The sequence below is a fragment of the Coregonus clupeaformis genome, chromosome 2 (assembly GCF_020615455.1).
Source record: "Coregonus clupeaformis isolate EN_2021a chromosome 2, ASM2061545v1, whole genome shotgun sequence".
Taxonomy (NCBI): domain Eukaryota; kingdom Metazoa; phylum Chordata; class Actinopteri; order Salmoniformes; family Salmonidae; genus Coregonus; species Coregonus clupeaformis.
In genome coordinates, this window is record NC_059193.1 from 24983840 (window position 1) to 25011274 (window position 27435).

At 43.8% G+C, this 27435-nt stretch overlaps 1 protein-coding gene across 2 annotated transcripts; it reads right to left on the reverse strand.

Moving 5' to 3' along the window:
- Positions 1-94: 94 nt before the first annotated feature.
- On the reverse strand, positions 95-17733 carry LOC121532058 (glycerophosphoinositol inositolphosphodiesterase GDPD2). Of its 2 annotated transcripts, XM_041837726.1 has the most exons (15): positions 17587-17733; positions 14423-14725; positions 10665-10768; positions 10428-10521; positions 10283-10342; positions 9997-10095; positions 9617-9710; positions 9196-9341; positions 7041-7123; positions 6699-6858; positions 6039-6242; positions 5795-5943; positions 5164-5311; positions 2574-2656; positions 95-666 (listed from the first exon to the last, which is right to left on the reverse strand). In XM_041837726.1, exons 2-15 carry the CDS (start codon positions 14507-14509, stop codon positions 600-602), a joined length of 1578 nt encoding a protein of 525 aa, XP_041693660.1. In that variant the 5' UTR covers positions 14510-14725; positions 17587-17733; the 3' UTR covers positions 95-599. The 2 variants fall into 2 exon arrangements, with proteins under 2 accessions (XP_041693660.1, XP_041693668.1); XM_041837734.1 differs by lacking the exon at positions 10665-10768.
- Positions 17734-27435: the final 9702 nt, after the last annotated feature.

The following is a 27435-nucleotide window of genomic DNA, read 5'->3' on the forward strand; positions in this document are numbered from 1 at the left end:
ACTCACGCACGGGTGCGCGCGCTCACACACACGGGCGCGCGGTCACACACACATTCTCTCATGCGTTCACACAAGCACACACAGACGTGTCAAATACGGATATGATTTTATCAAAAATATGATATAAGATGATTTTTGATCATTTTGTAAATCTCTCATTCAGAATGTAACCCCCAGTGGAAATAGTGCTGACATTTATCAGTGAACACAACACCAGTAGTTTCCAAATAAGACTAAACTTCATGTATACAGTGTATATAAAAAAAAAAATACAGTGTCACACAAACATTTTCTATAGGAAAACCCTATTTACAAATGGTCACAAAAAGCATCTAAAATATATTGAAATAAAATGACTATGAAATGACTTCTTGAATTAAAAGCAAATAAAATGGCCATCCTACGGCAACATGTGGATGTGGTATTTGCACCTTTGTTCATAAATTCTCATGATGAATGTAAAATGTACTTTATGCATGTGAACCACACATTCTTTTGATACTGTCTTTTCAATTAGCTTAATTACTTCCTGATTCAAGGCTGAGCCATACAGATGGTAAGGTGGGGTGGGGTGGATTTCTGGATCCAGGCTGAACTATTCAGAGGGTAAGAAGGGGGATAGTTCTCTCTGATTCCAGGCAGAAAATCCCTTTATTTGCTTTTTCCCTGTAGAGATAATCAGACACAAACAATTATTCCACTTCCTCATTATAGGATGTCTCTTTACATGATGCCCTTGTGTCCTAGTTTATAGGATCATAAGCACAAATACAGCAGTTGTTTTCTTTGCATGTCATTAATGCAACCAAAACACTAAACATTTAATTATTTACACCATCAAAACAAGAATGAAATGTATTACGGTAAGAGAGCGTGGTATAATCCTTATATATCAGTCCCATATCAAAGTTTACAATAGCTATCATAAAGATTCATCATACAAGATACATACAGTGCCTTCAGAAAGCATTCACACCCCTTTAATATTTCCACATTTGATTGTTACAGCCTGAATTTTAAATTGATTACATTTAGATTTGTTTTTATCACTGGCCTATACACAATACCCCATAATGTAAAAGTGGATTTTTAGTTTTTTTTAGTTTTTACAAATTAATTAAAAATGAAAAGCTAAAATATTCAACCCCTTTGTTATGGCTTAACCAGTTTCATAATAAGTTGCATGCACTCAATCTGTGTGCAATAATAGTGTTTAAAATTATTTTTGAATGACTACCTCATCTCTGTACCCCACACATACAATTATCTGTAAGGTCCCTCAGTTGAGCAGTGAATTTCAAACAAAGATTAAACCACAAAGACCAGGGAGGTTTTCCATTGCCTCACAAAGAAGGGCACCTATTGGTAGATAGGTAATTAAGTAAAAAAAAGCAGACATTGAATATTCCTTTAAGCATGGTGAAGTTATTAATTACACCTAATTCAGTTGCCTGAGATGAAGGAAACCGCTCAGGGATTTCACCATGAGGCCAATGGTGACTTTAAAACCGTTACAGAGTTTAATGGCTGTGACAGGAGAAAATTGAGGATGGATGAACAACATTGTAGTTACTCCACTATACCAACCTAATTGACAGAGTGAAAAGAAGGAAGCCTGTACAGAATACAAATATTCCAAAACATGCATCCTGTTTGCAACAAGGCACTAGAGTAATATTTCCCCACAAAAGGGCTTTATTACAGACATAAATGCTCCTCAGTTTCATCAGCTGTCCGGGTGGCTGGTCTCAGACGATTCCGCAGGTGATGAAGCCGGATGTAGAGGTCCTGGGCTGGCGTGGTTACATGTGGTCTTTGGTTATGAGGCCGGTTGGATGTACTGCCAAATTCTCCAAAATGACATTGGAGGCGGCTTATGGTAGAGAAATGAACATTCAATATCTGGCAACAACTCTGGTGGACATACCTGCAGTCAGCATGCCAATTGCATGCTCCCTCAAAACTTGAGACATCTGTGGCATTGTGTTGTGTGACAAAACTGCACATTTTAGAGTGGTCTTTATGTTGCACAAGCCAGGTGTGGAAAGCTTACCCAGAAAGACTCACAACTGTAATCGCTGCCAAAGGTGCTTCTACAAAGTATTGACTCAAGGGTGTGAATACGTTTGTAAATTAGATATTTCTGTATTCGTTTTCCATAAATGTGCAAACATTTCAAAAAAATATGTTTCACTTTGTCATTATGGGGTATTGTGTGTAGATGGGTGATGAAAAATATATATATATATAATCAATTTTGAATTCAGGCTGTAACACAGCAACATGTGGAATAAGTCAAGGGGTATGAATACTTTCTGAAGGCATTGTAGATGGCAATTATCTTAGTAGTTAGTACCGTACATAATTACTGTAAACATTGCAAAAAAGGGGAACAATTTGAATTTTTCCATATTGATTATATTGATCATCAATGTCTACTAGAAAAACCCACCGTTAGCATGACTGAGACAGCACCTTTTTCAAAGCAGAAGAGTAAAGTGAACAAATCAAGTCTTAAAATTCCAAAGACTGTTTCCATTGTCTTTTACAGACAATGGTAGTGCGCTACTCACCTCTGTAAGATGAAAACTGCAAACATTATGAGCAATGACACCAGGTCCACTGTGATCCATATAATTCTGTATATATCAGGTCTCTGAAACACACACAGACACACACATATAGTAAGTACCAGCAAACCTAGTAGGTACACTACCGGTCAAACGTTTTAGAACACCTACTCATTCAAGGGTTTTTATTTATTTTTACTATTTTCTACATTGTAGAATAATAGTGAAGACATCAAAACTATGAAATAACAAATATGGAATCATGTAGTAACCCAAGAAGTGTTAAACAAATGAAAATGTATTTTATATTTGAGATTCTTCAAATAACCACCCTTTGCCTTGATGACAGCTTTGCACACTATTGGCATTCTCTCAACCAGCTTCATGAGGTAGTCACCTGGAATGCATTTAAATTAACAGGTGTGCTTTCTTAAAGTTAATTTGTGGAATTTCTTTCCTTCTTAATGCGTTTGAGCCAATCAGTTGTGTTGTGACAAGGAAGGGGGGATATACAGAAGATAGCCCTATTAGGTAAAAGACCAAGTCCATATTATGGCAAGAACAGCTCAAATAAGCAATGAGAAACGACAGTCCATCATTACTTTAAGACATGAAGGTCAATCAATATGGAACATTTCAAGAACTTTGAAAGTTTCTTCAAGTGCAGTCGCAAAAACCATCAAGCGCTATAATGAAACTGGCTCTCATGTGGACCGCCACAGGAATGGAAGACCCAGAGTTACCTCTGCTGCAGAGGATAAGTTAATTAGAGTTACCAGCCTCAGAAATTGCAGCCCAAATAAATGCTTCACAGAGTTCAAGTAATAGACATATCTCAACATCAACTGTTCAGAGTAGACTGTGTGAATCAGGCCTTCATGGTCGAATTGCTGCAAAGAAACCACTACTAAAGGACACCAATAATAAGAAGAGACATGCCTGGGCCAAGAAACACGAGCAATGGACATTAGACCAGTGGAAATGTGTCCTTTGGTCTGGAGTCCAAATGTGAGATTTTTGGTTGCAACCGCTGTGTCTTTGTGAGACGCGGTGTGGGTGAACGGATGATCTCCGCATGTGTATTTCCCACTGTAAAGCATGGAGGAGGAGGTGTTATGGTGTGGGGGTGCTTTGCTGGTGACTGTGTCTGTGATTTATTTAGAATTCAAGGCACACTTAACCAGCATGGCTACCACAGCATTCTGCAGCGATACGCCATCCCATCTGGTTTGGGCTTAGTGGGACTATCATTTTTCCCCCCAATAGGACAATGTCCCAAAACACAGCTCCAGGCTGTGTAAGGGCTATTTTACCAAGAAGGAGAGTGATGGAGTGCTGCATCAGATGACCTGGCCTCCACAATCCCCCGACCTCAACCAAATTGAGATGGTGTGGGATGAGTGGGACTGCAGAGTGAAGGAAAGTCAGCCAACAAGTGCTCAGCATATGTAGGAACTCCTTCAAGACTGTTGGAAAAGCATTCCAGGTGAAGCTGGTTGAGAGAATGCCAAGAGTGTGCAAAGCTGTCATCAAGTCAAAGGGTGGCTATTTGAAGAATCTCAAACATAAAATATGATTTGATTTGTTTAACACTTTTTTGGTTACTACATGATTCCATATGTGTTGTGATGTCACGAGAGGCTGTGTCCTGGAGGGACGTTACATCCCCCTGAGGTGGCTGCAAACCCAGACAGCTATGGCTCCATCTGCTGGTAGGGTCGGGAACTCCACCCCTCTATGGCCAATCTTCCCACGCAGCTGAAACAAATGAGGAGCTGATGAGCTGAAGGTTTGGGAAGTGAAGAGACACACTGAGGGAGTGTGTGGGGGGTGAAGAGACACAGTCTCCAACCTGGGCTCTCTGGAGGACAAGAGTGCTGCACGTCCACTTCCATGAGGAATATAAGGATTTGGAGATACTTACCTTTGGGAAATACTCACCTTTGGATATATGCACCTGTGGAAATACGTGAGAGACATTTGGAAGGACTTTTTGCTGGGTTGGCCACTAGCTGCAACGTGGACTACAGTAAGGCTGGGGAAAAGTTATCTGAGCGAGTGAGAATTATGATTTTGGATGTGGAAGAGACATCCCTGAACTGTTAACCCTTAAAGAGCCACAAGAGAACAGAATTTTGTTATATTTTCGTTAATTTCCCAAGACCTATAATAAAATCCTTGTTTTGTTTGAACCTTGTCTCCTTGCACTACTTGAGCAATCCCGCTGAAAGCTGTGTAGCCTCTCGTGACGTCACAGTGTTATTTCATAGTTTTGATGTCTTCCTTATTATTCTACGATGTAGAAAATAGTTTAAAAAATAAAGAAAAACCATTGAATGAGTAGATGTTCTAAAACTTTTTACCAGTAGTGTACATTTATACAACCCATAGATGGCGCACAAGATGAAAAACTCGTAAGAAAATGTCAAGTTCAATGCTACACATGGATATCATAATATATGCTAGCTAATATTTAAAAGCAATATTGACTTTGTGAGAATTACAATGTCAGGGTGGGGTGATCTGGTTGACCGTTGAAGAGGGAGTGACTATGGGAAAGTGAAGAAGAGGGGGTTTGATGTGAGTCCCTCACCATTGTCCAGTCAGGCTGGGACATGTCCTTTAGGAGGGAGCAGGCGTTGGTGGTCACAGAGCTGGCCCCCGAGCACCACAGCAGAGAGAAGAGCCATGGTTCATTCACCACCCACAGGTTTACCGTCACGTTCCTGTTCCGAAGCTCCCTGTCTCACACAAACACACACAAATACAAGTTCAGTAGCGAATTAAAAGATTAGGTGAAAGAGCTGGCTCAGATCAGCAACATATAATTAGTAGTAGGAGTGATCAATCATACTGTAAGATGTCATATTATTAAAGGACACATCATGCTTGTTCAGACAACACTTTCCCATCATCTTTGAGCTGTTTGTTTCACTAAATCAACAGACACTATCATCCCATGAGTAACGTTCACTACTGGGCTCTCAGCCATTAAAAATCCACCTGTGCGAAAACATGATTTTAGTCTCATTCCCCCCTGAGGCATTGTGGCATTGTGTCTGTCTCAGTCTAAGATAGTGCCATTTTCTTGTCTCAGCACGCCAACATAAACACTTTTAATTGTGTAACCACTACACCTGCAGCTGTCAATCAGCACAGGTGGAATGTGGTTCTGGAACTACAGCTCTGAGAAAAGCGTGGGAACTTTGAGGTAGGCTACTCACCCGATCTCTGCGGTGCTCAACGCACTGTATTTGACATTCAGATAATCTGCTCCGTCACGGTTCATATCAGACACAGTGTTGTAGACCTGCTTGAACCCTGGTGCGAACTCCCTCACATACTCCCTGTGTTTAGGGGGAAGCCAGAGGATCTAAAGAGAGAAGAGACACACTGTCAAACAACTGCAATAAGAGTATAACTACACAGAACTGGTGAAGTAGTGATCCTGATAGAGATTCCACTCACCAGGTCTTGGGGGATGCTAGAGTTGAGGATGGTGTTCACAGTGTCGTTAGTGTCATTGTTGTCGTCATTCTTCAAGTCAAAGATGACAGAGGTGTTATGAGTCTTGGCCAGGTCCAGCAGCTGCAGAAGGGAGGGAACACTCTGGTTCCCAGCTGTCTTCTTCTCCTGCTCTGAGAGCTGGGACACTGAGCGGAATGGATCTGTCTGAAAGGGAGATATCCATAGTATGGATGTCATTATGTCAATGAGTTGGTGTAGTTCAAATTGTAATACACATTTTAAGGATCTACAGTAAATAAGACATGTTCAACTAAACCTAAACTGAAATGAAATGATTTCCAACTAATAATAATTTTGGGGGTGCTTATACTGTGTTTGTCCTGTTACACACAAGGGTGTAATGGAACTGTGTTTCTTTAACATCCCAACTCCCCCTGAGACATCTGCAGGGACTGGGGTCACAGCCAGGGTCACCATTGTACAGTACCCCTGGAGCAATTAGTGTTAACTGTCTTGCTCAAGGGCACAGCGGCATATTTCTCATCTTGTTGCTACACATGGATATGTACCAGCGACCTTTCGGGTACTGGCCCAACGCTTTAACCTGCCGCCCCACTACAACATACAAGGGAGGCTTGTGAAATTGGATATCACCCTTACCTTCAGGAACCAATCACCAGCGTTTAATTCCTGTAGCTCCTCCCAGGTGAGGTTTGTGCTGTGGTTCAAGTCTTTCCCAGGGAACTTCTGTAGAACATCTGTAGTCCTCCTCAGGAAATGGCTGTTGTGGTCATGCATCAGGTAAGGAACTCTGTCCTTACTGGAGGAGAAAGAATTGTCAACAAACTGCATCTTTGGGTCTTTGAAAAGCGCTATATAAATCCCATGCATCCTTGTTATTATTATTCAACTGAAAACAATTTGAAACAGCAGTGCACTTTTGATCCTTCACAACTCTGCAATGTCTATGCATACAGGAAGCCGCCTTAGTCCCCTGGGTACCTGAGCTGCACGTCCGTCTCGAAGGCGATCACGCCGCACTCCACACTCTTAATGAACGACATCAGGGTGTTCTCTGGGGCCAGCTGAACACAGAGAGAGGACAGATTGGTGAGAAACACTCCTGTGACTACCCTGATGCTGTGCGAACACTGAGCCATGCTGCATATGACACAGCTCAGCTGAGTGGGCCTACGGTGGTGATATTGGAGAGGACTAGAGCAACGACTGGACAGCAAATCTAAGCCCTCTGATTCACTGGAAATGATGGAAATAGGGATATGTGCACTGCCGGTCAAAAGTTTTAGAACACCTACTCAATCAAGGGTTTTTATTTATTTTTACTATTTTCTACATTGTAGAATAATAGTGAAGACATCAAAACTATGAAATAACACATATGGAATCATGTATTAACCAAAAAAGTGTTAAACAAATCAAAATATATTTTATATTTGAGATTCTTCAAATAACCACCCTTTGCCTTGATGACAGCTTTGCACACTCTTGGCATTCTCTCAACCAGCTTCATGAGGTAGTCACCTGGAATGCATTTCAATTAACAGGTGTGCCTTCTTAAAGTTAATTTGTGGAATTTCTTTCCTTCTTAATGCATTTGAGCCAATCAGTTGTGTTGTGACAAGGTAGGGGGAATATACAGAAGATAGCCCTATTTGGTAAAAGACCAAGTCCATATTATGGCAAGAACAGCTCAAATAAGCAATGAGAAACGACAGTCCATCATTACTTTAAGACATGAAGGTCAATCAATATGGAACATTTCAAGAACTTTGAAAGTTTCTTCAAGTGCAGTCGCAAAAACCATCAAGCGCTATGATGAAACTGGCTCTCATGAGGACCGCCACAGGAATGGAAGACCCAGAGTTACCTCTGCTGCAGAGGATAAGTTAATTAGAGTTACCAGCCTCAGAAATTGCAGCCCAAATAAATGCTTCACAGAGTTCAAGTAATAGACACATCTCAACATCAACTGTTCAGAGTAGACTGTGTGGAATCAGGCCTTCATGGTCGAATTGCTGCAAAGAAACCACTACTAAAGGACACCAATAATAAGAAGAGACATGCTTGGGCCAAGAAACACAAGCAATGGACATTAGACCAGTGGAAATGTGTCCTTTGGTCTGGAGTCCAAATGTGAGATTTTTGGTTGCAACCGCTGTGTCTTTGTGAGACGCGGTGTGGGTGAACGGATGATCTCCGCATGTGTATTTCCCACCGTAAAGCATGGAGGAGGAGATGTTATGGTGTGGGGGTGCTTTGCTGGTGACTGTGTCTGTGATTTATTTAGAATTCAAGGCACACTTAACCAGCATGGCTACCACAGCATTCTGCAGCGATACACCATCCCATCTGGTTTGGGCTTAGTGGGACTATCATTTGTTTTTCAACAGGACAATGACCCAAAACACAATTCCAGGCTGTGTAAGGGCTATTTTACCAAGAAGGAGAGTGATGGAGTGCTGCATCAGATGACCTGGCCTCCACAATCACCCGACCTCAACCAAATTGAGATGGTTTGGGATGAGTGGGACTGCAGAGTGAAGGAAAGTCAGCCAACAAGTGCTCAGCATATGTGGGAACTCCTTCAAGACTGTTGGAAAATCATTCCAGGTGAAGCTGGTTGAGAGAATGCCAAGAGTGTGCAAAGTTGTCATCAAGGCAAAGGGTGGCTATTTGAAGAATCTCAAATATATAATATGTTTTGATTTGTTTAACACTTTTTTGGTTACTACATGATTCCATATGTGTTATTTCATAGTTTTGATGTCTTCCTTATTATTCTACGATGTAGAAAATAGTAAAAAATAAAGAAAAACCCTTGAATGAGTAGGTGTTCTAAAACTTTTGACCAGTAGTGTACTTAGTGCAATGTAAACAAACACTAATACTAACGTCGTTCTGGGTATATATACATACTGAATCATAACGGATGATTATGGAATTTATGTCAACGGTAAAGTGTAACACATAAGCCATTTTCTGATGATGGTCTTATATCTCTGTCATTAAGTCGTATCCACTGTATGACTAAGGTAGCCAATCACCTTTAGGTACTTTGCATTTTCAGCTTATCACTTTAATATTGAGACCATAGAACCAATGCACGGTATGAGAAATAAAGTGGGCACTTCCTCACCATTGGTGCTCCTCGATGACCAATGAGGTTAGGTTTACGGGGCAGCTGTTCCTTCTCCACCAGACAAGGGGATTGGATGAGTAGGGGGCTGAGGAACATTGCCACTGACACGCCAACAAACACTGCCATGATGAGGATCTTAGAGGCTGGGGGTCAAACAGACAGACACAGGTTAAGAATGAAACAGTCATACTTTAACTATTGTTGTGAATACAAAAAGGCAAGGAAAGAAGATAGTCAACTGCATTGAATTAGTTCATTCAGCTGGTGTATGTATTATCATTCCAGGGTTCACAGAACGAAATTATATTCTATCAATATTGAAATAATATCTATAAGCGTGTACTGTACGTCTCATATTATTGATGTCACGGTGAGTGTTTGTGTATTTTCATTGGACAAGTTCAGTATCAGCACTGACCTACTCTGCGGGTCCTATGGAAGCCCTGGAACACCAGCCAGCTGACCAGGGTCAGGGCTCCAACCCCTCCCATCTGTAGGAACGGAGCGGTGGCCTGAGGGAGATCAATGTTATAAACAGTGTAATACACGTAGCATACTGCTGCCAAGGCCCTGACCCAAAACACACAGGCTTACTACACACCTCACTCTAGCTCCAACATTCTCACACACACACTACACACACACACACACACACACACACACACACACACACTACACACACACACACACACACACACACACACACACACACACACACACACACACACAAACACACACACACACACTACACACACCTAAAAGACAGTTCCATGGTGCTATACTTTGGCCCTGCTATACCTGTAGTGACAGAAGAACAGTGTGCCACTCTTTTCCCCACTTTAGGCTTATTCCAGTGGTGCCCAAGGCGACGAAGACCACTCCTAAAAACAGGAACAACTGTGCAGAGCAAACCACAACACAATACAATTCAGTCAACACAGGTCAATACCTAAGCTATACATGAAGTTAGTTACTATTGTTAATCAGCCATGCTATTGCCATTCTTGTTATGCCACTATAGCTTTGCTCTACTTATATAACATGTAAAGGGAAACATTCTAGGAACAAAGAATGTTCCTAATACCTTGTGGAGACTGTGTAAGTCCAAAGGCACTTTCAAGGCAAGTTGGAACAGTGCAAAGACCTGCAATTAAACAGTCATTACAACTCAGCTGATGTGAACATCATACAGTAAATGCATTGACAGGTATATGAACTGTGTCCCTCACCAGTAATAGGGTGCAGTAGATGGTCAGTACAGCAGAGATGATGATTAGCACCATGAACCAGTTCACCCACAGTTTCAGAATGGAAAATACCTTCCTGGTAGGGGACAATAGAGGGTAGGTCACAGGGTTTGAGTCCATCGCTGTCAATGTGTGTGTGTGTGTGTGTGTGTGTGTTTGCGTTTGTGTCTGCAGCTGTATGTGCACACATTCACACACAGAGTGTATGACCAAGCTCACCAGTTGACATCGTCGCGGTCATTGTAAGCCATCAGACAGATGTACATCCAGAACAGAGTGAGGATGGACACAGCGGTAAGGACTGACAACCAGCAGCAGGAGCACTATAGCAAGACGAGACAACTATTACTACTGGATCCCTAAACCTGTTCTCATTTCTACTGACATTGGAAGATCTCATTACTAAACGTATTTGTCAGGAAGACATTTACCTTCCAGGATTTATCTCAGCTATGGTTTGGAAATACATATTCTCTGAGTGTTATTGTATTGCTGGTCAACAAGTGTGTGTGTGTGTTTGTTTGTGTGTGTGTGTGTGTGTGTGTGTACACTGTACATGTGGTGAGTCTGAGGGTATTTGCGGTTAGCTCCCTCAGGGCTGTTGGATTCTCTCCAATGCCTCTTCATGTTTGGTTTCGCCTGCTGTTCCATGCAACCACCACACTACATGTAGGGAATAAAAAACACCAGTATCCACCCACCCTTAATTGTGTCCAAACAGAACCCCCACCACCACCTTTGACACTAATGGTTTGTCCCCTTTGTACTTCTGTCCAGTGGTGTAAAGTACTTAAGTAAAAATACTTGAAAGTACTGCTTAAGTAATTTTTTTTGTGGTATCTGTACTTTACTTTACTATTTATATTTTTGTCAACAGAAAATAATGTACTTTTTACTCCATACATTTTCCTTGACACCCAAAAATACTTGTTACATTTTGACTGGAAAATTGTCCAATTCACGCACTTATCAAGAGAACATCCCTGGTCATCCCCATTGCCTCTGATGTGGCGGACTCACTAAACACAAATGCTTTGTTTGTACATTATGTCTGAGTGTTGGAGTGTGCCCCGGGATATCCGTAAATTTAAAAATAAAAATAAAATGGTGCCGTCTGGTTTGCTTAATATAAGGAATTTGAAATGATTTATACTTTTACTTTTACTTTTGATACTTAAGTATATTTGAGCAATTACATTTACTTTTAGACTTTTACTCAAGTAGTATTTTACTGGGTGACTTCAACTTTTACTCAAGTAATTTCTATTAAGGTATCTTTACTTTAACTCAAGTATGACAATTGGGTACTTTTTCCCACCACTCGTTCTGTCCCAGATAAGCTTTTACCCAGCCTGTAGGGGCCTGTGAGTTCAGTTCAGCAATTAGTCCTGGCACACATTCACATGCTCTACTGCATTGCAATCTCCCTCTCCCAATTATCCTGCACTTATTTACACAACAGGTCTGAATGAATGGATGCCTCTCCAATAACATCCATACACATCTCATTGGCCTAGGAATAGAGGCTTCCTATTACAGTGGGGGAAAAAAGTATTTAGTCAGCCACCAATTGTGCAAGTTCTCCCACTTAAAAAGATGAGAGAGGCCTGTAATTTTCATCATAGGTACACGTCAACTATGACAGACAAAATGAGAAAAAAAAATCCTTTAGTCAGCCACCAAAAATTGGTGGCTGACTAAATACTTTTTTCCCCCACTGTATACACCCACAGTGAGTTTATAAAGGGGATTAAATCCTCATGCTTCAACTGAATGCTGTCCAATGGAATGCTAATCCCTTATAATCACTGTAAAGCAGGTACAAGAAATTGAACTGTAGAGAAGGCATAAGGAAATTCAAAGCTGAATTCCCTTGGCAATGCCTCAGTGATTGCTGCTGCTGGATGACAATGACGATTTTTATTGCAACACATATCAAAGCCGTGTGAACATTTCCTTGTAGGCCAACTGTAGCTCTGACCTGAGAGAAGTCACTAAAACAACATTTGAGCTACATGGAATTACAGTATACAGTGGGGGAAAAAAGTATTTAGTCAGCCACCAATTGTGCAAGTTCTCCCACTTAAAAAGATGAGAGAGGCCTGTAATTTTCATCATAGGTACACGTCAACTATGACAGACAAATTGAGAAAAAAAATCCTGAAAATCACATTGTAGGATTTTTAATGAATTTATTTGCAAATTATGGTGGAAAATAAGTATTTGGTCACCTACAAACAAGCAAGATTTCTGGCTCTCACAGACCTGTAACTTCTTCTTTAAGAGGCTCCTCTGTCCTCCACTCGTTACCTGTATTAATGGCACCTGTTTGAACTTGTTATCAGTATAAAAGACACCTGTCCACAACCTCAAACAATCACACTCCAAACTCCACTATGGCCAAGACCAAAGAGCTGTCAAAGGACACCAGAAACAAAATTGTAGACCTGCACCAGGCTGGGAAGACTGAATCTGCAATAGGTAAGCAGCTTGGTTTGAAGAAATCAACTGTGGGAGCAATTATTAGGAAATGGAAGACATACAAGACCACTGATAATCTCCCTCGATCTGGGGCTCCACGCAAGATCTCACCCCGTGGGGTCAAAATGATCACAAGAACGGTGAGCAAAAATCCCAGAACCACACGGGGGGACCTAGTGAATGACCTGCAGAGAGCTGGGACCAAAGTAACAAAGCCTACCATCAGTAACACACTACGCCGCCAGGGACTCAAATCCTGCAGTGCCAGATGTGTCCCCCTGCTTAAGCCAGTACATGTCCAGGCCCGTCTGAAGTTTGCTAGAGTGCATTTGGATGATCCAGAAGAGGATTGGGAGAATGTCATATGGTCAGATGAAACCAAAATATAACTTTTTGGTAAAAACTCAACTTGTCGTGTTTGGAGGACAAAGAATGCGGAGTTGCATCCAAAGAACACCATACCTACTGTGAAGCATGGGGGTGGAAACATCATGCTTTCGGGCTGTTTTTCTGCAAAGGGACCAGGACGACTGATCCGTGTAAAGGAAAGAATGAATGGGGCCATGTATCGTGAGATTTTGAGTGAAAACCTCCTTCCATCAGCAAGGGCATTGAAGATGAAACGTGGCTGGGTCTTTCAGCATGACAATGATCCCAAACACACCGCCCCGGGCAACGAAGGAGTGGCTTCGTAAGAAGCATTTCAAGGTCCTGGAGTGGCCTAGCCTGTCTCCAGATCTCAACCCCATAGAAAATATTTGGAGGGGAGTTGAAAGTCTGTGTTGCCCAGCGACAGCCCCAAAACATCACTGCTCTAGAGGAGATCTGCATGGAGGAATGGGCCAAAATACCAGCAACAGTGTGTGAAAACCTTGTGAAGACTTACAGAAAACGTTTGACCTGTGTCATTGCCAACAAAGGGTATATAACAAAGTATTGAGAAACTTTTTTTATTGACCAAATACTTATTTTCCACCATAATTTGCAAATAAATTCATAAAAAATCCTACAATGTGATTTTCTGGATATTTTTTTCTCATTTTGTCTGTCATAGTTGACGTGTACCTATGATGAAAATTACAGGCCTCTCTCATCTTTTTAAGTGGGAGAACTTGCACAATTGGTGGCTGACTAAATACTTTTTTCCCCCACTGTATAGTAATGCACTAAATATAAGTCGCTCTGGATAAGAGTGTCTGCTAAATTAATCAAATTTAAATGTAAACAGTACATAAACCAAAGGTGAGGATAGTGAGGAGTTAGTGCCAAAAAAAAAAGTTAGTGCCTGGGATAGGATAAAGTAATCCTTCTACCCATTGTAAAGTGGTTATCCCACTGGCTATATAAGGTGAATGCACCAATTTGTAAGTCGCTCTGGATAAGAGCGTCTGCTAAATGACGTAAATGTAAATGTAAAAATCGTAATTGTCTTAATGAATGTCCTATAGCTACTGTATATTCTACACACAATACAATTCTAGGCATACAGTACTCACTTTTTGGTTCCTGTCACTGGGGTGCCTCCAGTAGCAGCTATACATCCCCCTACAGCATATTCGGCCACAGCTGTCCTCTGACATCATCACCACCCCTCCTCATTCACAGTAAACAAAAAGGAGATCCTGTCCAGAGGAGTGTGGATCCTGTTGTGTAGTAATCTGATCCTCTCAGCCTAGAGGGGCTGGATAGAGCGGTGGAGGGTGACAACACTCCTGGAGAACACCTTGTCTAGCAGCTCTGCGCTCTGTATGTGAGGAGAGGGGTTCAGCTCCGCAGAGGGCTGACTCACCACTCTAAACCTACACAGTGTAGGAGGAGAGAGAGAAAAAAGAGTAAGAAAGGGAGAGTGATGGATAAAGAGGGAATATCTGTGAGTATTAGGTCCATCCCTGTTCAATAAATTCCTGAATAGAGCTTCTATGTTGGGGGCCGGCCTGACTGGCTGCTGAAAGAGCTGACAATGGCCGACCCTGTGGGGTTCTGCGAGAGGCCTGAGAGTGAAGTCATGGCATAAAACCCTCCGTTCCAACACAATATGAGAGAACTGACAGTGACAGGCACATCCATACACAGGGTGGACGGAGAGGAAGGAGGAGGAGGGGGTTCATTGTCAGCAGGGGGTTGCAGTGGGGAGACTTCAACCGGGGGATTAGTATGGGGGACTGGCAACCTGGTTTTACCAAACCAAGACATAAAGCTTCACAATATTAAAATGTTACTCTATAGAGACTGGGGTGTTCATAAGAAATTAGAGCAGGGTGCCCAGTTCCCACAGAACAACAAAACGGTGAAATACACATTTAAAGTTACAGACTCGTAGCTATAGTACTTGAGGCAGTGAATTTCTAAATCGTTCTACAACATTGTAAAGCAAATTGACATTAGACCATCTATTGATCAATGTCGGGAAGGTTTTGACAAGTCTTTTTTAAAGCATGAGCTGTTCATCCATCAAGTTAGAACACTTGTTGAGCTTCCTTGAAAATTAATAGCTATTACTGTAACTACAAGGCAGATGTACTTGGTCAATATACATTTCAAATTTGTTTTTGATATTCGCCATCAACATTTATCAGGTAAGCAAATTTACACTGTTGGTCAAAGGCTGAAGTGTGTTAAGCAAACTTCAGACCTGACACATTTAGTTTGAACGGGTATTTGGTCCACAAGTTAAAAACACATCACGCTAAAGAAGTATTTAAAGAAAGAAAAAAGTAAGCCCTTATAGAGAGGGGCACATGCAGTGTGAAGGTATTCTGTGCTGTGGAAAAGCCCTCCGGTCAGACTCATGTCTGAGCAGGTCGGCAAGCAGTGAAACTCAGAGAAATTTGAATAGATTGCACCACATGAAACCAGATGCCTTGCCATTGTGTAATGTAAGATGTCTAGGTTACAACTGAACAGACTAAAAATGTATGAACGGGAGTGAATTTCAGGATGCTGGGGGGAAGTCCCTTAAATCCACCACCTCTTGGCCAGGGCTCCCTTGAAAAAGAGACTTTGTCAGCTGCTACAGAATCACAGTGTTCACAGAATGTCATCAATACAATACAACAGTGAATAATCAGTGTGTCCTTGTACATCCAGTCTGGCGTCAATCACTATCAACAGATATGTGAATAATCCATAATATTCAGCTTCAAGTCTAGTGACCATCAACTCACACCTTAGCGGTGTTTACACCGGCAGCCGAATTCTGATATTTTTTCACTAATTGGTATTTTGACCTATCAGATCAGCTCTGAAAAAGATCAGACAAACAGGGAGATAGCAACAGCATCAAGAACATTCCGATAAACATGTGTGGGCCTAAAACAATATCCATATTTGTTAGAAGAAACATCTCTGTATGCTGTATAATTTACTCCTAACAATAGTTATAGTAAGTTATGTTGTCAGTAGTGTTGCCAGTGTGAGAAATCTTGATATGCACCTTGCCACACATCAAGCACTGGGACTTGGCAGTTACATCGTAATCAATCTTTGTGTCATGCACAGGTAAGCTTGGTGAACTAGCCGACACGGAAATAGGGGAGGGTTGCTGATCAAAACAGATAAGGGGAAAATTATTATTTTTTTGCCAAGATTCCAACACATATTTTTTTACTTCAACATTTATAATGTGGTCATGATCCATAAGATCCTGGTCATGACAATAGATGTTATGTTTTGAGAGTTCTCATCATATTCAGTAATTACTTTCTCAAACCATGATGTTGGATCTAACTTGATTGTTTCCCTTTCAAAAATGGATATTGTTTTAGGCCCGCACATGTTTATCGGAATGTTCTTGCTATCTCCCTGTTCATCGTCAGATGTTTAGTATTCTATGTTTTTATGTATTCTTCTTGTAATGGTGTGACGAGTACTGAGTATACGAAGAGGCAGGACGCAGACGCAGGAATTAACAAGGTAAAGTTTACTTAGCAATGAGAAAGAGAATAACAAAGAGCGAGTAAACGACACGATACTAACAATTACACACAACATCCTCCAGAACAGTCCAGGGCTAAATAGAGGTGGTGATGAGATGATGAGGTGCAGGTGCGCTAGAGGTGATTAGGGTGCGTTGGGTTTCCATTTCTGTGTTTGCTGAGGTGGTGCGCTCAGACCGGTGACTCAGTAGACCGGTGAATCAGAGCGCCGGAGGGGAGCAACGGGAGGAGACGTGACAAATGGGGTAATTTAAGATCACTAAAGTTCGTATTTAGTTTAGAGTGATCAACATGAGAACTTTAAATGTGGCTTGACTGTCCTGGATTTTAACATTTGGAATGCTTTTAAAATACTAAATTAAACCCACTCATGATGATATAAAAAGGTAATAAAATGCCATACAAAACTAAGTGACAGAAATCAGTATTTCTGTGGTGAACCCTGTAATGAGTAATGTGATTCAGAATTGTTTTAAATGTGTTAGTTAGAATGTGACCTACTGCATCACAACCACAGTCTACACAGCACATTTCACATGTTCTCCTCATTTGACCAAAGTTTAAAAACAACTTTCCATCTCAGTTCAATACTGATACAGACTGAATGTGTTTAATCAATTACATTTAGTTGAAATAGGTAGATATATTAGTCAATTTGAGTTAATTTGACAACGCATTAAAATACAGTAGGCTAGTGAAAGCTGGAGGAGTGAGGTGCACCATACCTTTAGATCACAGAATGTGTGCATCTCTATTGCAACACTGTAACGGTGATGTTCTGTTCATCAACTTGTTCTAGTCCAGTCCACTATATTTCATTAACTCTTTTCTGTGCCTGTTGTTCTGTTGACCACTCCGGTTCTTTGTGGAAATCCGTGTCAGGAATGTTAATGAATCAGAATGAACGTGTGCAAGTTCCTAAAGTAGCAAGGGGGAGGGGTATGCCTATTCGGAGGGAGGTGCTCAAATGCAGGTAGCCTATAACTGCAGCACTAGGGGTAGAGGCAGGGAAGTTTTTCACACAACTCATTAATGTACTAAATATATGCTATTAACTCCATAATAAGAGCGTCAGAACACCAGGGCTTCTGTCTGAGGATGTCTACAGCACTATTCCATAGAACTTTAGTTTAATACTGTGCTACCTCAGTTCAATGAACTCTGAGGAAACCAAGCATACTTGAGTTAGTTATTATAGTAAACTAAAACTGAAACTAAAACTATATCATGAAAACAATTCAGTAAACTGAAATAAAATAATTAACAAACCCATAAGAAAAACTAAAACTATACTGAAACAAAAATATAAATGCAACATGCAACAATTACAAAGATTTTTATTCATTAGGCCCTAATCTATGGATTTGTAGTATTTTTGTAAGTTTTATTTATTTTAATTTATTATTATTTATGTTTTATCTATGGATTTCACATGAATGGTAATACAGATATGCATCTGTTGGTCACATATACTGTACCTTTAAAAAAAGGTAGGGGCGTGGATCAGAAAACCAGTCACTATCTGGTGTGGCCACCATTTGCCTCATGCAGCGCGACACATCTCCTTCTCATAGAGTTGATCAGGCTGTTGATTGTGGCCTGTGGAATGTTGTCCCACTCCTCTTCATTGGCTGTGCGAAGTTGCTGGATATTGGCGGGAACTGGAACACGCTGTTGTACACGTTGATCTGGAGCATCCCAAACCTGCTCAATGGGTGACATGTCTGGTGAGTATGCAGGCCATGGAAGAACTGGGACATTTTCAGCTTCCAGGAACTGTGTACAGATCCTTGCGACATGGGGCCGTGCATTATCATGCTGAAACATGAGGTGATGGCGGCGGATGAATGGCACGACAATGGGCCTCAGGATCTCGTCACAATACATGTATATCTGTGCATTCAAATTGCCATCGATAAAATGCAATTGATATTGCACGCCCAGCGGTGAATCAGAGATATATTAGGCACACATCAATATAGTCTAATAAGCAACTAATTCTAAAACACAGATAACATTTTTAATTGAATCAATTACAAATTACATGACCATCCCCTTGACTAGATTTAAAAAATACTAAACCCTCCCTGAAATTTAAAAAGCATGACCCTCCCCCATTTTTTCCCCAGGTAAACATTCTCTAAATGTCAATCCATCCCTTAGCTGATAGGTAAAATACCTATCCAGGCGTTGTAATATATGGCACGCGTCAGCAATGCCTGGGCTGAGGAACGTGCCCATTGAGATGAATTTTCTCTCACACAGTGAGTTATTTTAACCTGAGCCATGGTACACCAGCTATGGCATGAACGGGCAAACACAGGGAGGGAGGAGCTCCCTTTCTCAAATCAAACTGTAATCTGTGCAGCTCGGTCATGTTGTCAACCAGGTAGCATGGTCCTGAAACATACAACATCTCTTTTCCATAAAATATATGTTCTGATTTTTGGTAACACTTCATTTTAAGGGGTCCCTATTACAGTGTAATTACATGTGTAATTACACTGTAACAAGTATTGGAGTTAATTGTAATAACTGAGTTACACTGTAATAACAACATGTAACTGGTGGTAATTGCAGTCTGTAATGCAGTCTGTAATGCTTGTCACAAATGGGCAAGTTTCCACTAAATTCACCAATTTAGTGTTTAGTTACTTCTCAGCTGCAGTAAGAACTTTCACAAGGTTGTAATCTCTTGTGGACAGATGCACTGGGTGTCCGAGATTTCAAGGGTTGGAGGCTCTAATTACCAGCCCGTGAATAGGCTCTAATTACCAGCCCGTGAATGCACACTCTTCAAAATCTCTACTCAATGTTGTTGCTAGTGTCATGGAAAGGTCAATCACCAATCAGGATATGACTTTATTCAAAACGTATTAATAAGGTAGTAAGTGAGGCTGTTCGACCCAACACTCTTGGGTGTTGGGCGGAGAGCTCTCACATACAGACAATACAAATATATTTTATAGCAAAGATACACCCTCTCAGTCTACAGTGAGGGAAAAAAGTATTTGATCCCCTGCTGATTTTGTACGTTTGCCCACTGACAAAGACATGATCAGTCTATAATTTTAATGGTAGTTTTATTTGAACAGTGAGGGACAGAATAACAACAAAAAAATCCAGAAAAACACATGTCAAAAATGTTATAAATTGATTTGCATTTTAATGAGGGAAATAAGTATTTGACCCCTCTGCAAAACATGACTGAGTACTTGGTGGCAAAACCCTTGTTGGCAATCACAGAGGTCAGACGTTTCTTGTAGTTGGCCACCAGGTTTGCACACATCTCAGGAGGGATTTTGTCCCACTCCTCTTTGCAGATCTTCTCCAAGTCATTAAGGTTTCGAGCCTGACGTTTGGCAACTTGAACCTTCAGCTCCCTCCACAGATTTTCTATGGGATTAAGGTCTGGAGACTGGCTAGGCCACTCCAGTACCTTAATGTGCTTCTTCTTGAGCCACTCCTTTGTTGCCTTGGCCGTGTGTTTTGGGTCATTGTCATGCTGGAATACCCATCCACGACCCATTTTCAATGCCCTGGCTGAGGGAAGGAGGTTCTCACCCAAGATTTGATGGTACATGGCCCCGTCCATCGTCCCTTTGATGCGGTGAAGTTGTCCTGTCCCCTTAGCAGAAAAACACCCCCAAAGCATAATGTTTCCCACCTCCATGTTTGACGGTGGGGATGGTGTTCTTGGGGTCATAGGCAGCATTCCTCCTCCTCCAAACACGGCGAAGTTGAGTTGATGCCAAAGAGCTCGATTTTGGTCTCATCTGACCACAACACTTTCACCCAGTTCTCCTCTGAATAATTCAGATGTTCATTGGCAAACTTCAGATGGGCCTATATATGTGCTTTCTTGAGCAGGGGGACCTTGCGGGCGCTGCAGGATTTCAGTCCTTCACGGCGTAGTGTGTTACCAATTGTTTTCTTGGTGACTATGGTCCCAGCTGCCTTGAGATCATTGACAAGATCCTCCCGTGTCGTTCTGGGCTGATTCCTCACCGTTCTCATGATCATTGCAACTCCACGAGGTGAGATCTTGCATGGAGCCCCAGGCCGAGGGAGATTGACAGTTATTGTGTGTTTCTTCCATTTGCGAATAATCGCACCAACTGTTGTCACCTTCTCACCAAGCTGCTTGGCGATGGTTTTGTAGGCCATTCCAGCCTTGTGTAGGTCTACAATCTTGTCCCTGACATCCTTGGAGAGCTCTTTGGTCTTGGCCATGGTGGAGAGTTTGGAATCTGATTGATTGATTGCTTCTGTGGACAGGTGTCTTTTATACAGATAACAAACTGAGATTAGGAGCACACCCTTTAAGAGTGTGCTCCTAATCTCAGCTCGTTACCTGTATAAAAGACACCTGGGAGCCAGAAATCTTTCTGATTGAGAGGGGGTCAAATACTTATTTCCCTCATTAAAAAGCAAATTAATTTATAACATTTTTGACATGCGTTTTTCTGGATTTTTTTGTTGTTATTCTGTCTCTCACTGTTCAAATAAAGCTACCATTAAAATTATAGACTGATCATTTATTTGTAAGTGGGCAAACGTATAAAATCAACAGGGGATAAAATACTTTTTTCCCTCACTGTACATGACAAACAGCAGATGTGTGGAATGAATCAAAAGGTTAGGATTTGTATGAAAGAAATGAATAATTCACAGCAGACAGTATCTGCTATGAAGACTGTTCTCATTGTATGGAAACCAGGGTTGGCCCCCAAGACAAGGTTCTTATCAACTATTCATAACAGATCTCGTCACTGGTACCTTACAGACACCAATTCAGTCTATGAAAATGCAGGATCAGTCAGACCAGAGACATCTCCCTCTCACACACCATTAATCATGAAATGTGTCTGTTGGTTTTATCACCTAGCCATTCATAAATCAGTTGACAGCTCCAGATACCCCTATCTTGAGTAAAACCCATGTCCTTGACTACACACCAAGACTAGCTGCAGGGAGCTGGAGTAGAAACCATCCCTTTACAAAAACACAGCATTAGTAGGACTGAAATGTCTTACTATTTGTTAAACAAAGCAGGTAAACATGTTACATGTTAATTTTTCTCTCACACTAGCACTTGCCCCCAAAAAGTGTACCATCTGCGTTAATTTGGTTGAGTTTACAGAAACAGATCAGATATAGGTCAACCTGATTCAGATGGGCCGGGTAAAATGCGGAAGACACATTTCAGTTGAATGCATTCAGTTGTACAACTGACTAGGTATCTACCATACGGGTCATCCCAGATTATAATAAAACAATTATTTATAATTAATGTGTAGGTTACCCATTATGACAACCTGAACCCCCTTGCCATCCAAGTGAGAGGATAAACCTACAAGTACGCCACAGAGTCCATGTACTATCTGCAGAAGTACAATGTAATTCCTAAGTGTTTAGCAGGATTTAGCTACTTTAAATGAAGTGTATCTTGAGGGGTACCTAGAAAGTATGCTACCCAGTTTGACAATCTAATCGTCAGTTTCTGAAAGCTCCATCCAAGTGAGAAAATAAACACACTAGTACACCACAGATTAAATATCTGTCATATCTGCATAAGTACAAGGTTGTCGCTAGTTGTTACCCAGGACTTAGCTAGTGAAGTGTAACTTTATAGTTTCCTATGAGTAATTTCTATATAATTACTTATTACTCATTACCAAGTGAAAATACCTGCAAACAAAAGATGAGCTTCTACTTTATTCAACTTTTTTGTAAAAAGACCTTACATTTCTTACAAAATAATAATACTTTTTATTGTTAGATTAATAATTTTATTAAACAAAGATATAGGCCTACTCAATAACAAAAAAGTACATATTCTAGTGGGGACTCAAATCTGTAGCCTATAGTATGGTGAGTAGCCAAGATAGCTAATTTGAAAAAAATGGGATTGTCTTTTTCTTTCATTTGTAACATTACAAGTAACAATGGAAATCAAATGTCTTCTGACTGTCTTCATCGGTTTCTTTCTTGTAAGCATTTTCCCATCCTGGAGTCTGAGACCTTGTGGGAATCTGTGGTAGAGAAGAAGAATGTATTAAAATGTAGCATAGTCACTCTGCATTACACCTAGTTATCATCATCATTATTTCTATGGTTTAGGTATATACAGTGCCTTCAGAAAGTATTCACACCCCTTTACTTTTTACACATTTTGTTGTGTTATAGCCTGCATTTAAAATGGATTACATTTGTCACTGGCCTACACACAATACCCCATAATCCCAAAGTGGAATTATGTTTTTAGAAATGTGTGATGAGTGTAATGGAAGGAGTCAGGCGCAGGAGGGTAATGTCACGATCGTTGTAAGCAACGGACCAAGGCACAGCGTGATATGCGTACATCTTTTAATGAGTACTTAAATGACAATAACAAAACAACAAAACGATACGTGAAGTCCTAAGGTTAACAAACACAAACCTCTCCGGAACAAGATCCCACAAATGACAAGTGCAAAACAGGCTGCCTAAGTATGGTTCCCAATCAGAGACAACGAGCCACAGCTGTCTCTAATTGGGAACCACCCCGGCCAACATAGAAACACAAAACCTAGAACATGAACATAGAAAACGAAACATAGAAACTACACATAGAAACTAACACCCTGGCTCAACATATAAGAGTCCCCAGAGCCAGGGCGTGACAGTACCCCCCCCCCCAAAGGCGCGGACTGCGACCGCGCCAACTAAACCCAACAGGGCAGGGGCCGGGTGGGCATTCCGCCTCGGAGGCGGATCCGGCTCCGGGCGTGACCACCACTCTCTAACTACCCCCCCCGTAGCGCCCCTGGTCTGGTCTGGCCCCGCTGGCTGGAGCTGGACTGGACATCGGTGGAGCGGATTGCTTAGGCTCCGGTGTGGAGCAGCTGACCGGTACCTGACCAGGCACCGGTGAAACAGGCACGGGCTGTGCCGGACTGACGCAGCCACGCACCACTGGCTTGCGCGGGAGCAGGAATGGGCCGGACCGGGCTGACGACGTGCACCACTGGCTTGGTGCGGGGAGCAGGAACAGGCCGGACCGGGCTGACGACGCGCACCACTGGCTTGGTGCGGGAGCAGGAACAGGCCGGACCGGGCTAACGCAGCGCACCACTGGCTTGGTGCGGGAAGCAGGAACGGGCCGGACCGGGCTGACGACGCGCACCACAGGCTTGGTGCGGGGAGCAGGAACAGGCCGGACCGGGCTGGCGACGCGCACCACTGGTTTGGTGCGGGGAGCAGGAACAGGCCGGACCGGGCTGGCGACGCGCACCACTGTCTTGGTGCGAGGGGCAGGAACAGGCCGGGCCGGGCTGGCGACGCGCACCACAGGCTTGGTGCGAGGGACAGGAACAGGCCGGACTGGGCTGGCGACGCGCACCACTGGCTTGGTGCGAGGGGGCAGGAACAGGCCGGGCCGGGGCTGGCGACGCGCACCACAGGCTTGGTGCGAGGGGCAGGAACAGGCCGGGCCGGGCTGGCGACGCGCACCACAGGCTTGGTGCGAGGGGCAGGAACAGGCCGGGCCGGGCTGGCGACGCGCACCACAGGCTTGGTGCGAGGGGCAGGAACAGGCCGGACTGGGAACACGCACCACTAACTTAGTGCGGGGAGCAGGAACGGGTTGGGCCGTACTGGGAACACGCACCACTAACCTAGCGCGGGGAGCAGGAACGGGTTGGGCCGTACTGGGAACACGCACCACTAACCTAGTGTGGGGAGCAGGAACGGGTTGGGCCGTACTGGGAACACGCACCACTAACCTAGTGCGGGGAGCAGGAACGGGTCGGGCCGGACTGGGAACACGCACCACTAACTTAGTGCGGGGAGCGGGAACGGGTCGGGCCGGACTGGGAACACGCACCACTAACTTAGTGCGGGGAGCAGGAACGGGTTGGGCCGTACTGGGAACACGCACCACTAACTTAGTGCGGGGAGCAGGAATGGGCCTGACCGTACTGGGAACACACACCACTGGCCTTGTGCGGGAATCAGGAATGGGCCGGACCGGACTGGTGACACACACCACTTGCTTGGTGCGAGGAGCGGGACTGGGTTTCCTCATAAACCTCTGCTCCCTCTGCTGCCTACTCAGTTCGTCTCGCCGTGCCTCCACACTCTCCTTCTCCCTCCTGACCAATGGCCCCCGTAACCTGGTGGCCTCCTCTCCTAGTCCACAAACTCGCCCTGTAGCTGCCTCCAGCAGCCCCGTCGTCCATGCCGTGTGCCCCCCCCAAAAAAATATTGGGGTTGCCTCTCGCCTGTCCGACGACGACACATACGTGAAGTCCTAAGGTCCCATGTCTCCTCCACGCGCCGAAACCAGTCATCCACCGCCAGGGCTTTAACTTTAGCCCATGGCCCTTTGCCCGCGAACATGTCCTCCCAGGACCACCATTGGCCCACCTGGGCCATCGCCAACCTCTCCAGCTCCTTACCCGGCGTTTGCTCCTGCACACGCTGCTTGGTCCTTGTATGGTGGGATCTTCTTTCACGATCGTTGTAAGCAACGGACCAAGGCGCAGCGTGATATGCGTACATCTTTTAATGAGTACTTAAATGACAATAACAAAACAACAAAACGATACGTGAAGTCCTAAGGTTAACAAACACAAACCTCTCCGGAACAAGATCCCACAAATGACAAGTGCACAACAGGCTGCCTAAGTATGGTTCCCAATCAGAGACAACGAGCCACAGCTGTCTCTAATTGGGAACCACCCCGGCCAACATAGAAACACAAAACCTAGAACATGAACATAGAAAACGAAACATAGAAACTACACATAGAAACGAACACCCTGGCTCAACATATAAGAGTCCCCAGAGCCAGGGTGTGACAGGTAATCACCGAATACAGAGTTTATTCCTTCGTTACACAAAATACGCTGGAATAGCGACAAACGAAACAGGCACAGGGGAAACTATCTACCCTGGCAATACACTGTAACGGTCTCCATACAATACATAGGCACAGGGGAAATATCTACCCTGGCAACAAAATGGTACGAGTAGCTCCACCGAGCTACACTACTCTCACATTCAAACAATCACACACAAGGACAAGGGGCAGGGCAGGCGGAGGGGCAGATTCCGGGTCGAGAGCCAGACCCGATCCCCCGGAGACCGGGGCCTCACTGCAGTGACGGTCAGCGTTGGCCTTCTGACGACGCATGGCGCTTGAGGTGAACATGGGCAGCGTCCCACGTCTCCTCCACGCGCCGAAACCAGTCATCCACCGCAGGAGCCTGGGTCTGGCTCTGGTGCCACGGTGCCAGAACCGGTTGGTAACCTAAAACACATTGGAATGGTGTTAGGTTAGTAGAGGAGTGGCGGAGAGAGTTCTGGGCATATTCTGCCCATGGCAAGAATACCGACCACTCCCACAGCCGGTCCTGGCAGTAGGACTGCAGGAACCTAACCACATCCTGATATACCCGTTCCACCTGCCCATTTGACTCGGGGTGGAACCCAGAGGTCAGGCTGACCGAGACCCCCAGACGTTCCATGAACGCCTTCCAAACCTTTGACGTGAACTGGGGACCTCGGTCGGACACTATATCCTCTGGCACCCCGTAGTGCCAGAAGACGTGAGTAAACAGGGCCTCCACAGTCTGTAGGGCCGTGGGGAGACCGGGCAGAGGAAGGAGGCGGCAGGACTTGGAAAAGCGGTCCACAACGACCAGGATGGTGGTGTTACCTTGGGAGAGGGGAAGCTCAGTCAAAAAATCTATACTAAGGTGAGACCATGGTCGTTGTGGAACTGGTAAAGGTTGTAACTTACCCGCTGGGAGGTGCCTAGGTGCCTTACTCTGGTCGCACACCGAGCCAAGGTAGGCCACCAGTACTTTCCGATCAAGCAGCGCACTGTACGACCGATACGTGTGTGCCCAGAAGATCAGACGATCACGGATAAGAGCAGGCACGTACCGCAGCCCAGCTGGACACTGAGGTGGAGATGGATCTGTGCGTAATGCCTGCTCTATATCCGCGTCCATCGCCCATACTACCGGCGCCACAATGCAGGAGGCCGGGAGTATGGGGGTCTTGTCTCTGGGCCTCTCCTCTGTGTCATACAGCCGGGACAGTGCGTCTGCTTTCACGTTCTTCATACCCGGAATGTATGATAGTGTAAAATCAAACCAGGTGAAGAATAGGGCCCACCTGGCCTGGCGAGGCTTCAGCCTCCTCGCTGCCCGGATGTACTCCAGGTTACGGTGGTCCGTCCAGATGAGGAAAGGGTGTTTTGCCCCTTCGAGCCAATGCCTCCACACAGTCAAAGCTCGGACAACAGCCAACAGCTCCCGATCACCAACGTCGTAGTTCTGCTCCGCCGGACTGAGCTTCTTACAGAAGAAGGCACAAGGGCAGAGCTTGGGTGGCATGCCCGAGCGTTGGGACAGGACAGCGCCTATCCCTACCTCGGACGCATCCACCTCCACTATGAACGGTAGTAATGGATCGGGGTGGGCCAGTACCGGGGCTGAGGTGAACAGGCCAGGTCAGCCTCAGCAGACCAGCGGAGCTGGGACGGCCCACCCTTCAACAGGGATGTAATGGGAGCTGCAACC